The 14461-nt window shown below is 42.2% G+C and overlaps 1 protein-coding gene across 3 annotated transcripts in view; it reads right to left on the bottom strand.

Annotated features, from left to right (window-relative positions):
* brsk2a (BR serine/threonine kinase 2a) overlaps window positions 1-14461 on the bottom strand; it is a 192165-nt gene that overhangs the window by 38020 nt on the left and 139684 nt on the right. For all 3 annotated transcript variants that reach the window (XM_051951625.1, XM_022189945.2, XM_051951626.1), the window contains exons 5-8: window positions 9514-9630; window positions 3510-3543; window positions 3306-3374; window positions 1596-1742 (exon numbers count right to left, since the gene is read on the bottom strand). In XM_051951625.1, coding sequence (XP_051807585.1) covers window positions 1596-1742; window positions 3306-3374; window positions 3510-3543; window positions 9514-9630 — 367 coding nt within the window. The remainder of the gene's footprint in view (window positions 1-1595; window positions 1743-3305; window positions 3375-3509; window positions 3544-9513; window positions 9631-14461) is intronic.

The raw sequence follows: 14461 nt of genomic DNA, 5'->3' as shown, positions 1-14461 counted from the left end.
TGAATGTGAAATGCGGGACAACAACAAAGGGCACCGCCGTCTCTGTGTAAAGTATGTACTTTCTGAACTATCTGGCTACTTTTTAACATTTACATTTCCTTTTGTCCATTCTTTCTCTCTTATCCCGGCTCTCTACCCTTCACATCTCTCTGTTCTCCTGCAGCCACCTTGCCAAGGTGATCAGCTGCTGTGTAGAAAAGTGACTTGCATTGTGAGGAGTCCACTGAACAGTGCAGAGGGAGAGTACACAGACAGCAGCCCTCTCCTGAATTCACACGATGTACTTGAAGAAGAACTGAAACAGGTTCGGGGCTGAGGCGTACACATTGGGGACACAATGAAGGGGGAAAGAAAACACGCAGAAACAACCAAACAGACAAAGGCTGCCCTGACAGTGCCAAGCTGATATTAGACATTTTAGTTGGAGTGTGTATCTTTGCCGTCATGCTCTCTTCTGGGAGTATAAGTTTGCTGTGAATCTGAAAAACAATCATCTTAACACTGACCTGATGTGTCCGTTTATTCCCAGGAACGCCTTCTCAAGTAACATCTAAATATGATTTGCTGCTTCTACAACACAATTAATAACCACTGCTGGTTAAAGACAGGAAATATTAAATGCTGATGCAATGTACTGTTTAGCTTTTCAGCACCAATAGTAAACTGAGGATTTAAAATTAAAGTCCTCTTTACTTGGTACGGAGGTTGGATTTTCCGAGCATCTTGGACAACTTTCCACAGTTCTGTCGCATTGTTCCTGTCTCTTCATCTAATCCGACTGTGACTCAATGACACTGAGATCAGGGCTCTGTGGGGCATCTTCTCATTAAAGGTAGTTCTTTATGAATCTGGCTGTACGTCTGAGCTCAGGTTGCAGAATGGATATGGGACTGATCTGATGTCCCCCTGCTGGTACTGTTTGATGTCTGAAAATGTACTTTTTGAGACTAATTTAAAAATTTGCAAAGTGCTACACATCAGGTCTTTCTGAACAACTCAGCTTGAAAATGCGAATGAAGTACAAAGACTGTATTTTTCTTTTTAAAGTTATTTTTTGGGCCTCTGTTGGCTTTATTGGACAGGGTAGTAGAGACACAGACAGAAAAGTAGGGAGAAAAATGAGGGGAAGACCTGCAGCAAAGGGCTGGTTAGCTGGAATCGACCCCACGCCACTGCATCGGGGACTACAGCGCCTGTTCATGGGTCACACATTCAACCAGTTGAGCTATCTGGGCGCCCAAGAGTGCATTTTAATATATTATGCATACTGCTTGTGCTACCAAACTTCAAGATACTTATATATTTCTTGTCAGACACATGTGGGTGTGACATTCCTGCTAAGATCAAGAGCATCGATATGTAGCAACCCTTCAGTCAGGATGGTTTTTCACAAGACTTTGATACATTAAACTCAGAAAAGTATTAAAATGTCACAGTGAAACAGTGAAGAGTCATTCCCAAACTGGTACTGTACAACTGTAACCCGTTGGCTGTAGCATGAGGGTTTGAATCTAGGCCTTGAAAAATTGCACACAGAAGTAAATGAACATGAGCATTTCTTTTGCGTAATCGTTCAGTCTCTTCACTAAACTGACCGTTAGTCTTTTCGAGGCGTCCACTTCAATCATGCCCCGGAGTAGGTTCTGACAGTCCGGAGGGATAAAGTGCGGCATGTGAAACACACCCAACTTCACCTTCTCCAGAAGATTCCTTAGGTTGTCGTCATCAAACGGCAGGGCACCCTGGAGGAACATAGAGGCAGGGAGTCAGAAAAGGGTTTTACTGAGTCTGGACTGCTAGATGGCAGATGCAGGATCAAACAAAACAAGCAGAAAAGAAGCAGTTTGATACAATAGCAACAGAAGAAAGGCCTTCACCTGATCAAGAGCAGAAAATAGAAAAAAGAAGACTATAAACGACTAACAAGGTTCGCCAGAAGAAACAAAACCACATTTTGAGTCTTAATCCTCCACGACTTAAAGAATGGGCTTGCTTTCTCAACTTGTTCAGTTTCCAATTAGAGCGTTGTGCCCTCAACGGCGATGCAAAATAAATAATAAACAGCGGTGTGCTGCAAACGGGGTTTTCTAATAATTACCCAGATTTCTCATTTACCTCGTTCACTTAGCATTCTCTCATCAGAGTCATTTATCAGAGAGTGCTGACATCTCACAGATGTGGCTGTTTGATGAATGGCAATCTCCTCCAGAAGAGAAGATGGTGGGGGGAGAGAAAGACGAAAAAGGGTGAGAGAGAGAGAGAGAGACAGAAAGAAAGGAAGGAAGGCTGAAAAATGAAGAAGTAGAGGGGAGAAAAAAAGAGGGTAGACTTGTGTAACGGATGATCTGAGCACAGCCTAACTGCTGGGGAGTGTGCATGTCTCCCACAATCAGACAAATGGTAATCTCACAGCCAGACAGCAGGACGAGGGGAAAAAAAGGAGAAAGACAGTACTCATCTGCAGTCAAACAGCGGCGGCGGAAAAACTTTTGTTTGGAGCGAGAGAAGTGTGGTCATGATGCAGATAATGACAAACAACATCAGGTTTATGCAACGCAAGAGTACAAAGAAGGCTGACCTTAAAACAACTACATGCAGACGTACAAGACAGACGAAGTGAGCGAGGAAAAGGCGAAAACAAAGACAAATACACGGGGCCTCTGGCCAAAAGCTGCCCTGTCAGCATTGGTATTTATTTTGGGCTCTCTTCTTTCAGTTTGACTGTATGAATTATTCATGAAGCAGGAGTTTGTAGGAACTACAGTACAGCTGTTGATGAAACAAAGCTTCGGGGCTGCACGGCTGGGGAACCACAGACATAATGTAGCTGGAGAATAGGCCTGATTATGGATACAGCGTTGTGTGTTCGTACGGGATAATGAATAAAAAGATGCTTCTATTCTCTGATCTTCTGTTGCGCAAGACTATCAGCTTGAGGGTATCTCTGCAACATTTTTATTCCGCCTAAATGTGAGGATTTTGAATTTAACTCCCTGGCACCTGAGCTTTCCATCTGAGGCTCCTTGGTCACTTCAGGCTCACGGTATCTTCTCCTTCCATTACGGTCAACCTTGATTCAATAGCCAGCTTGTTAAGTCATGACTGTACTTTTTCAAGGTTCACTTACTTTCTATTTTTGTGTCCATTATGGCTCATACAAAAGGCGAAACACGCTGTCGGATGTGAAAGGGGGGAAAGCCACACTTCATGGTAAAAACTGTATTATGCCAAATTCCTCCAGAGAATTTTAAACTCAATGTCAGTCCAGCTGCCATCAGTGAGGAAAGAAACAAGCTGACACTCACCACCAAGAGAGCAAAAAGAATGACCCCACAGCTCCAGACGTCTGCTTTCCTCCCGTCATACTTCTCTCCCTGAGGGCGATTAGACAGTTTGTTAGGCCGGATTGGACAGAATGTAAGTGACTGGTTCGAAATAACGTGGAGCATTATTAAAAATCAGCTAGCACAGCAGAAAGAATGTTGTGAGTCATTGAAAAACGTTCTTACCCTGATGACCTCTGGACATGCGTAATGTGGAGATCTGTTCGGGAGAGAGAAAGAAAATCAAATCAAAAGTGTTATGCATTCACAGCGAGCGAACTCAGTTATACAATCGTGACACAGCAAACATTTAACAGGCATAAAGCACTCTCTGAAAATCTCAAAAGAACAATTTAAGCAGACAGTAAATGTCTCCAGTGAACATAGATCAAGATGAGCCTCCGGAGTTTAGACATCCTCAGGTGTTTGGATGTCCTCCTGCTTGCTCAGTCAAGGGCATCCTCTCACAGCAGACGGCGAACAGACCCACTAATCTTTACAGCCTCTGGATGGACTGACAGTAAAGCCAATGACTAGATTGACACATCAATATCATATGAAGATTTATGGAGCTAGCTGGCAGAGACTGCTCCATAAGCCAGTGTGCTATGGTTGAGTGCAGCAGAGGAGTGACTTGTTATTCTACACATAAATTTCCCCTTGTACTTTGACATTCCCATACTTCCAAGTTCATTATCCTGAAATAAAAAGGTTGTTAATAAAAGCTTAACATCAATCTATAATCAACTAGATTAAACAACCTGTTCGAGGCAAAATTACCTGCGTCTGCAAATCTCTCATTCCGGTGAGATTTGTCTTTCACCTCTTTCTCCCACTCAATCTAATATTAGGATGTCTGGGTCTAATGAGGGACTATCTAGTTTGTAAACACGGGATCCATTAGTTCAGCCGTTGTCTTGTGCACTCATGAATAGCAGCCTCTGACAGCTCAGCTTCCTGGAACTGTCAAAATACAGGCCGATAACAGACACTGCCGCCATGCCAACAGGGGAAGTTCAAATGCTAGTCTATGCAAATACGTCCTTCCTGATTGCAAGTGTCATAGTGCATTATGTAAATGAGAAGGGAATTAAAACAATAAAAAATAAATAAAACACAAGCCTGAGCTTTGCACTAATTATGCTTCATGAGCACCACGACACACAAGCCACAGCTGGAATCAGCATGAATATAAACTCAATATTTGCAAAGGCTTTAGGCTGGTCAACGTACAGAATGGAATACGAGCAACTCGACCGTCTGTTTGAACTGAATTCTAATTTGTCGTTATTAGAACGCTAGATATAATACCTGAGCCAGAACACCTTCAGCAGATCTCCTCTCTCTTCTATATTGAAACATCAATCTATTTCTTCTATTAAAAACAATCATCATCTTTTGGAAAACATGGAAACATTTAAGCTTTTAATCTTTTTCCTAATTTCAAAAACACTTTAATCTCTCACTTTCGGAGCCAAGGTCAATGTTTGAAACGAATATCCAGTAATGGCAACTCTAACCCTAACCCTACTAACCCTTTATTTATTTTTCCACAAATGTAACAGCCTCTGAAATTTTCAGTTCATGATTAGAAAACTTTTAAATTACCGAGACGCTCATTTTGCATTCAGTAGATAAAAGTTGAATCTCTGAAAGATGTACATGAATTTCAGAAATGCTTAGAATTTGTAGACCTCTCCTTTTTTAATCTTACACCAATTTCACTATGACAGCATGGAGTTCCCTACGTTTCTGCAAAACCATGTAATCCCAGCACGATCCGACAATATTCCAAAGAGATTTTTGTAAAGTTGGAAATGTTTGGCTTTTCCTGTGTTCCAGTGCCTCCAAAAATGTTCAAAAGGGTGGAGGTCAGGCTGAGAAACCCCGTCAGTCTTAAACATCTCCGCCACCATGTTTCACTGTGGGATAGAATCATTGCAGCAATGCTACTGCCGTTAATCTGACACTGGGATTCATCACTAAATCTGACATTTTTGTCCATCATCCACTGTGAAATGCTGCTAAGTCTTAGCCTGAATATTTGACCTTGTTCCGACTTTGACAAGTAGTATCAAGATCACAACTCGGTAGCCTTGTTCTGACTGTACTCCTGCTGATTGGGGTCTTGCGTTCTGATTTTATTTCTGTGACGAAGTTGCTTTGCTGTCTCACAAGCAAAGTTTTTCTGTGTTCTTCCTTAGGTTCTTGCCTGAAGAAAGACAGGAAAGCTCAGCGAGAGGGGATCACGTTCAGCAAGGCTGAACATAGGTCTCTGCAGATACCGAGCCTCCCTGATTTCCAGATAGTCTTGTCAGTGTTGGTCTGTTGTTTTGGATACAACTGATGCAAGATTTAAAGTGCCACATAAATGTCCCTGAGAAACCTTCAGTCTAGCTAAGATTCAACAGTGAGAAAGTCCTTCTTTACTTATTTTCAACAATTTTTATTTAGATATGATGCCATGTTTTCCACTACCTCAATACAAACAGGGAAAGCGCTTGGAGAGCGCAGTACTCGTCCAAGGTTGCTGATTCCCCCATATAGCATTGTCAGAAATGTAGCATATTTTTGTAGAAATGCAGCATTTATTACTATTATTATTATTATTATTACTGATTATCAGAAATCATGGCACTATATAATGTTTTCTGTTGATCAGTTCATCACTTCTTGCAAGGCTTTGTTTTGCTACTGTTAAAATAACCGCTCCCTCCGTGCTTTCATTTTGAAGGCTTTTTTTAAAATGTTAGGTGCTTTTATTTTTGGTAGGGCTGGACCCGAATATCCGAATATTTGGTCGTGACAGTGGTATCTGAATATTTATTTTGAGATCCGAATATTCGTTCCCCGCTTGCTGGCCGCTATCTCGCAATGGGAAATCCTTAACAAATCCGTGGATCCAAACTATAAGCCGCATCACTGCCAAAATCCAATGACTTGGTCTTTGTGTCATCTCTGACCTTCCATGAAAAGGTCATCCAAATCCGTTTTTCAGTAACATTGCTAACAGAGGGAAGGATTCACATACGCCAGTCGTCACATAACTCCACCGCGTTCCTAGTACTAGTAAGTAGTGTTCTGCTGGAAGCTAAAGGCACAGCTGTATTCACAATAATAACTGCAAAGTGATTGACTTGAACAAGTCTCTAATGAATATAACAAATCATCTGAATGTCCTTTCAATACAAAGGAGGTCAATGCCACAAATTTTCTTAAATTTGATTGCTGATCCAGAAGTACAATTTTATACGGTTATGAAAAACTCCTCATTGCTCACACCAGAACTTCAGGTTACAGACGAGGATACTAAAGATGAATAGAAAACGGTGAGAGCCACTTCCCTCTGACCGTAGTGAAAAATGCAGTCTTTTGAAAAACAGTTGAGCGTGGGCTGACATAACATCAGTCTTTTTTTGCTATTTGTTAAAGCTCATTTACTTTCTAAGCCTAACGTCGCCAAACATCTCATAAATAAACGCAACAGACAGGGAAGAAAACTTGGCTTTTTTTCAGAGGGTAACAGTAATAGTAGTGGGATAAGATGCTGCCGTGAGTGCTGTGTTTGGCCAACAGCATAAAGGGAGACAAAGATGATGTGCGAAAAACTGTGTTTATTTCAACTTAAGAGCCTATCAGTGTCAGATTGCCTGTATTACCTGGACTCTGAGTTCAAACAAGCTTTTATAAGTTCACCCTCACAGTGTACAGTCTATTGGCCAAAAGCAAGAAGTTTGAACAGTGATTGAAGCAACAGTACTGAAGAGACTCAGGCATATAGCTCATGTTGATGAAAATTCCTCCCTCTAAACTGCATTTTTGAGGCTCCTCAGTATAAACAAGATAATTTCCTTTCATCAGTCAGAGCAACTGAACTACAGTAAATAAATAGCAAGCGCTGATGAACTCGCAGCTGGGTTTGTGCAGAGGGAAAAAGTGAGACTGCATGTGCATTCCTTGATCCATACTTGTATGCGCTTGTCAATGCCGCTGCTCATCTACAGGTCCATATGTCTGCATGTATCTATGTATGTGCTCTGAGGCTCCAGCTCTACACTACCTGGGGCAAGACTCATCTTCACTCAGCTCCATTACCCGTAGCAAATGGAATACATTTGTGTCAGGCTGCTGCATGGTGAAAGGGGGGGCAGATAAATGAGTTTAATTAAAAAGTGTCATATCTACACTTAGAGATGGGACAGTCAGAAGAGCATGAATAATCAATAACTACACATACATTGTATGGCACACGCATTAGGCATCCGCACTGACACAAATGGTGCAAACACATTTCATGCACGCCAGCAGAGCAGGATATGATGACGGAGCTCAAAGTGGAACAACAACTTTGCTTAGCTGAGTGAGGCAGTGCGTGCTTGCATGTTTGTGATGTATATGCCCGAGTCTCTGCAAGACAGCTCTGTGTTCCCACCTGCAACAAGTAACTTAGCACTTCACAAATGGACTTTGGGGACTACGCAGATGCACCGCACCTGGACCAGGACTGCAGAATCACTCAGACTGGCAGCAGAATGCAATCAAATACAGATACAGGATACTGCTGAGTAAGAGCTATTGCATATGGCCTTTCTAGGAAACAGAAGCGCTTCAGTGTGGTCATCACGGCCGCAGGATGACTCAGTTGTGCATATCTGACTTGCAGATATCCATGCGCACAGCTTTTATTCAGCCTGATCTCTACCGATGAGTCATGAGAGCTTAACTCTGCGCTTGCTGCTGAAAAAAATTATGCAACAGTTGCAACTGGATGTGTGTGTGTGCATGCACATGCTAGGATGAGCGTGCATGTGTATTATTATACATAAGGGGAGGGCCTCCGAGAGAGAGAGACAGACAGAGAGACAACCAAACAGGCACAGGACAAAGGGTCTTAGAGGTCAGGGATGAACTAAGCCTCGCCTGTGCTCTGTGTGCATGTTTGATGAATTGCGTGTATGCAAGTGCATGTAATTTCACCCACAGCTGATGTGAAGGTTTAATCTGGACAGAATCAATCTGAGCTGGGGACAGATGTCAAAAGACCTTTCTATTTCCCAACCCTCCATAAAGTGCCATGTGTAAGTACAAAGAAAAGCATTTTTCCCAAGACATCTGCTTTACCAGCAAAGTTTACATTAAAGGATATTAGCACCTCTTAGAAGCATTTCTAGAACTATTTAAATGTTACTTTGCTCTCTGACAGAACAGATACACTTGTATAGCTATAAAGCAGCCACCACCAGACACACATATGCGACTGCACCGCTTCTTCTCTGCTAAGTGCCTACTATAAGATAACTTTTAAATCACAAAACTGACAATGCGCATATGTTGTAATTGGTGAACTACATCGATTGATCCAAGTTTCACAAGCTCAACTACCTCATTTCACTTCCTCGTCTGACAACAAGACTTCATTATGTGGTGAAACAAAACAACAGATCAATAAATAAAAACTACGCTGATGTATTGCTATTATGGCTGGCTGTGCTTAAATACTGACATCTCATTTTCAGTGTGAATTCTATGGAAGAGTGAAATTGGAGAGCGGCAGAGCAGCAGTGTTTCTGTTAAACCATGCTGCCACTGAGTTTATGAACCCCCCAACCTAAAAGTAAACCATCAGCAGCTCTGTTGCCTTTTACTGACAAATATGACCCTGCACTCTGATTACTACACTTCAGAGTTAAATAAAAACACTCCCGCAATATGGGGACTTTAGCCCTCTTTTGAGTGCAGCCGTCCCACTTTGAAAGTGACTTTTGCTGCAAGCAAATTCATTATAGTCATGGGATTGATGGGCCTGGCGTGGTCGTGACTGCTAGATCATAAACCCAGTGTGAGATATGAGGAGATGGAGAGCAGTAATGTGTGGCCATGGCCCTGGCAGTGCTCATAGCCAGACAGCACATTCTGCGAGACACCGAAAGTCTCTCTTCACGGCGTCAACGCAGCATGACAATGGAAGATTTGAAAACACTGCACCTAACAGAGGGCCAGATAGATCCACTTAGAATTCTTTGTTGCTTCTCGTCTCCTTTTCTCTTTACCATACTGCTAATTTCACCTCCCCTCCAAACTCTGACCCATTATTACCCTCAGGACATCCTTAGAGTCAAATCTAAATTTAAAACTGCAGTGAATATGAGTTGCATGCTGCAAGCATTATAATATTTTTGACAGTACTTACCCACAGCTGGTTTCCAACAGACTGTCTCCAACCTGAAGTGATGCCATGCCAAAGTCTGCTATCCTGATGTTGTTCTTTTCATCTAGCAACAGGTTCTCTGGCTTTAGATCCCTGTGGCTGCAAGACAGTGAGATGGAGACATAAAACAGTTAATGAAACATGAAAAAGCTCATCATAAGTTACACAAACGCGTGAAACTGAGGAGCAACAAAAGGTGGTCGACAAGGTCTATCAAACACCTGTGCTTCTCGGTTGGACCCACATCCACGCACGCAGCTGTGAACAACACAGCATCTTAACCCGCTGCTGATTGCCCCCCTGCTCTCTGCAACGCCTCTCGCTTTGATCTGCTTGTGCTGAAACTAAGGGGCTCACACCTCAGCGCTGGGCACGGTACAAGGTATGACAGCCCCCTGCTGTGTCCTTTTCTCCTTCTGTTTCCCTCCCTCTTTGTCCCCCATCCCCTTCCTCTCATCTCCCAGATAGCCACTAGCAAAAAAAAAAAAAAAAAACTGGCTGAGCAAAGGGCATCAAGGCGAAGCAGCCGCAGAGGTGGTGTTCATTAGCTGCCATTCATTACCACTAAACACAGCGAGGGGGATAATATCCAGCGGACATCATCTCCCTTCTTAAAAGGGACCATTGAGAGGAATATATTTCTCATATCACGTATGCTGTTGCTGAGTCGGAGGTTAAAATCTCAATTTTTATGAGTGACTGTTCAAAGAGGAGTAGCATTTGCATTTTATTGTGCATTAAACATCTCTTCCAGGGTTGTATTACATCACACTGAGAGGAGTACTGTAGACACCACTCACATGAAGGTGCATATACACACTGACATCTATCCATCCATCAGTCTTTTCTACATTCTATGTACTTGCTGAGTTCCCCTTTTAAATTGGGCTAAGTTATAATGCCACAGGGCTGTCAGGATCCCATGAACTAGACTTTCATCTTCTCTTTAGCTTAATGATGGAAAGGGAGCGATGAAACAATAGCTGGATGCATCTGCCTTTGAAGACTGCCTCATCAGAATGGACATGTAACCTTAGATGGCATCAGTCGCCGTACAACTCGCTCGCTGTCCTGGGGGATTAGCTGTCAGCTGGTTTGTTAACATGCTGGCAGTCTCTGTGATCCCTGCTATAATTGTAATAAAACATAAATAGCATCTAAAACAGTTCTCCCCGGGCGAAAACCTTTATCATTTCACACAAGCAGCATTTGGCAGTGATGACGGAGGCCTGGGAGTTTTAACTAATGCTATCAATGCACACGAGGAAGGAACAAGCATCAGCTCAGGAGCAACCAGTGTGAGAAAGTGACTGAAGCTCCTCCTGTATTCCACCAGGACAGTGCCATATATTCGAGTGTTCAGCGCGTCTGATTATATAATGCTCTGAAAAAATAACGTTTCTCCCAGCAGCATAATGGTTTTCGACAGCTGAAAGTTAAACATCATTTGCAATTGGAGTTTAAACATGACAAAGGGTCAACTCATAATTCAAAGGAACCCGACTACAGGGCAAAAGCAATGCTGATGGTGACTAGTGCTTAAGACGGTGTTAAAACACTCTTAACTACTGACAACAATAAAGAGATAACCTCCTTTTTCTACACACTGCAATCACTGCCTCAACAGAATCATACATATATAATTACTCTCTTTTCTCTGAACTGTCAGCCTGAGGCGCAAAAACACAAACATTACCCAAAAGATCCACAAACATGACATAAACACGGCGCTATCGTGGGCCTATCATATGTAAAACATAAAGGAGCCAACATTTCAAGAGACAGATTCACAAAAGAAAGAAGGTAAAAGCATAATTTAACCAGTGGCAGGGCCGAGGGTACAAATTACATCTGGATGCTTTACTGGTTGTCAAGACCCTGGTATCTATAATAGGACATTAAACTGCCTCTCTGACACATTAGGCTGCACTTTGCTACTGTAATCTTGCTCACACAGCAGGCCTCGCAGCAGGGATAACTAATATGTCGCGCTGGAGTGGATGCTGTTAAACAAATTCAACAGCTGCAATGAGACTGAAGGTAACTGCGGCTTTTCTTTCCAATAAAAAAAAAAAATCTAAAATCTGAGAGGTGTGTGGCACTGGTATGTCTTGAGTGTATATATTTTCTGCATGGGTGGTTTTCGCAAGGGGCTGCACAGTGGAGTAGCGGTTAGCACTTTCACCTTGCAGCAAGAAAATCCCTGGTTCAAATCCTGGGGTGGGCCTGGGATCTTTCTGCATGGAGTTTGCATGTTCTCCCTGTGCATGCGTGGGTTTTCTCCGGGCACTCCGGCTTCCTCCCACAGTCCAAAAATATGCTGAGGTTAATTGATAACTCTAAATTGCCCGTAGGTGTGAATATGAGTGTGATTGTGTGTCTGTATATGTAGCCCTGTGACAGACTGGCGACCTGTCCAGGGTGTCCCCTGCCTTCGCCGAGTCAGCTGGGATAGACTCCAGCACCCCCCCACGACCCTAGTGAGGATAGCGCAGTGTATAGAGAATGGATGGATGGATGGGTGGTTTTCACAAAGGAAAATGTTATGCTTGTCACATATGGTGCACATGAAAAGAGCAGAGCAGCAAAATGCTAAAGTAGGAGCACTACTTGAGGTTTAATATGTCATTCCTCGTGTTAACATATTTCTGCTAGCTTGTTCTGTTTCTCAGACCGCATAGTTCACTGTGCACCCAGCTCTCACGATGACTCGGTATAAATTACAGGGGACAGAAGTGTGTCGACAAACTCTACATGCCATCTGAGCAAGGTTTATACTGCTGCAGGGGGCTGTTAGACACGATTCTTTGCAATCTAACATCAAGCTCTCAGTTGCTTGGGATCATTTGCAAATACCATGCTGATATGTTTGGTTTTATAGAAGGCTGTAATGGGTCTGTTCTCTTGGGTGTCACATCTTTATAATATCCCAGACATGTTTATGGCAAAGAGCAGTTGTATAACTAAAGTCCACAGAAAATATACTTTTCCCCATAGTGACATGTTTGACATGCAGCATGGTGTAACGCTGCTTCTCCTTAGATATGTGGCACGAATTAGCGACACCAGAACACTTGAATCTAACACTAATGGCTCAAATGCATCTTTTTGACACATTAACATGCCTGGAAAATAGCACACCTTTTTCAGCATTTTCATGAAGGGCCGAAGCCAATCCCGGCCCCACTAATGTTCGCTGGAGTGGGGTTTTAAACCATCGTCGCGAGTTGAAATGTACCCATTTAGCCTCAGGCACACCTCTGTGTCATCCTCCTCTTTCTATCTTTCCTTTTTTTTCTCTCTCTCAAACTTTTTTAGGCTTCTGTTGACCCAATTAGAGAGAGACGAAGCACTTTCACTTCAAAAGCTCTAGGCTAATATTCTATCACATTAGCAAAGGAAGACAATATTCTGACTGCTGACTTGAGTGTGCTAAGCAAAATCGTTCATTAGCCAGTGGGGTTAATTGTGTATTAAGAGCAATGAGGGATGGGGAAGATAAAACTGTCCTTTTCTTTTTTGCTAATGGAAGCTTAAAGTGAGAGATATGTTTAGAATTTTGCAGCAATATTGTTCTGTTAAATTTGTCTTTTTCTCTAAAGCTGGTTTCGTTCCAAAAAAAACAAAGGATTGATGTTGGCTGTGGCTAAGAAATGTCTACCATATTAACGCTGTCAGATATAGCATACCAGCACCAGACATTACTCATAGGCTGACTCTAAGCCATTCTGAATTTACTATATATAAATATTTTTTCAAATTAATTAAACAAGGACAACACAGTCAAACATTGCAACATGAGGACACATGTTAAACAGATGTAATGTGTATGGGCTATTGAGCAGAAGCTGGTGGAATCCCTGGTATTGTTTTGGAAATTATTCATCACTATTGTAAAAGTCCAAGAATACATGCACTTTAGTGTTGTCCAGATGTGTCACTTAAACAACCACAATGCATTGATTGTACCCTGAATTTTGTACCCTTAAAGACTCCTCTCCATGTGTCAAAATTACATATTTAGAGTTTTTTCCCCTTGGAATTAATCGCTTCATGCCCTGAATGACCTAAATGTAACTCTACAATGTTGCCTCTCTTAAAATGTGGAGGTCTATGAAATCCCTGCCTTTCTCTCTACTCACCCTTCTCATACTTGCTGCATCTGGAGCACACCAGCTCACCTACAGCTTTGCTCAAACACTGTAAAACTACCCTGTGCTACACAATTGCAAGCTGTAATATTTTAGTCATTCAGACATCCATGTTTGAGGAGAAACCGGTTCTGAAGAATGATATGGAGAGCCCCACCCTGCGAGGTAACCAGATTAGTTTCTGAGGTTTGTTATATCTGAAACCTTGACTGTCTGATTCTGATCTTTTGAGACTGATAATGGTACTCTGCAGTCTCATGTAAGAAATGCCAAACCATGGCGTTAGCTGCATATTTTGTTCACGATGTGTCAAGAAGGTAAGAAACTTGATTTTCACCAGAGGGGATTTATAAAGGCATCTTGTGCAGCTTTTTGTAACAGCGAGGACCATTTTAAAATGTACGAATTATCACTTTTGCCAATGGGGAAGGAAAATAATAGACTGTTTTAATAATAAAACTCCACATGACACTTTTAAGTGCCAAAGTTAGTGCCAGCATATTACTTTTGGTCTCATTTGAGCTCATATTCTCACCATGATATTAAAAAGTTCACTTGGATTGCGACAGAACGGTACTTAGTGCCTCTTTACACCGATACCCGACGTATTCCACATTCCAGAACTTGCATTTAAACTGGATTAGTATTGATATGAAAGCAAACAGCTATTTTTCCACAGAAGATTTGCCTCTCCAGTGGTTGTGAGAGCATTTCTTGTGTCATCTGCGGTATTCCTATTTATCCCTCTGGGGTTTTGAGCAACACTGGGGCATGTTGCA

The sequence above is a fragment of the Acanthochromis polyacanthus genome, chromosome 8 (assembly GCF_021347895.1).
Source record: "Acanthochromis polyacanthus isolate Apoly-LR-REF ecotype Palm Island chromosome 8, KAUST_Apoly_ChrSc, whole genome shotgun sequence".
NCBI lineage: Eukaryota > Metazoa > Chordata > Actinopteri > Pomacentridae > Acanthochromis > Acanthochromis polyacanthus.
The sequence above is the reverse complement of the archived record's forward strand: the minus strand, read 5'-3'. Positions and strand labels throughout refer to the sequence as shown.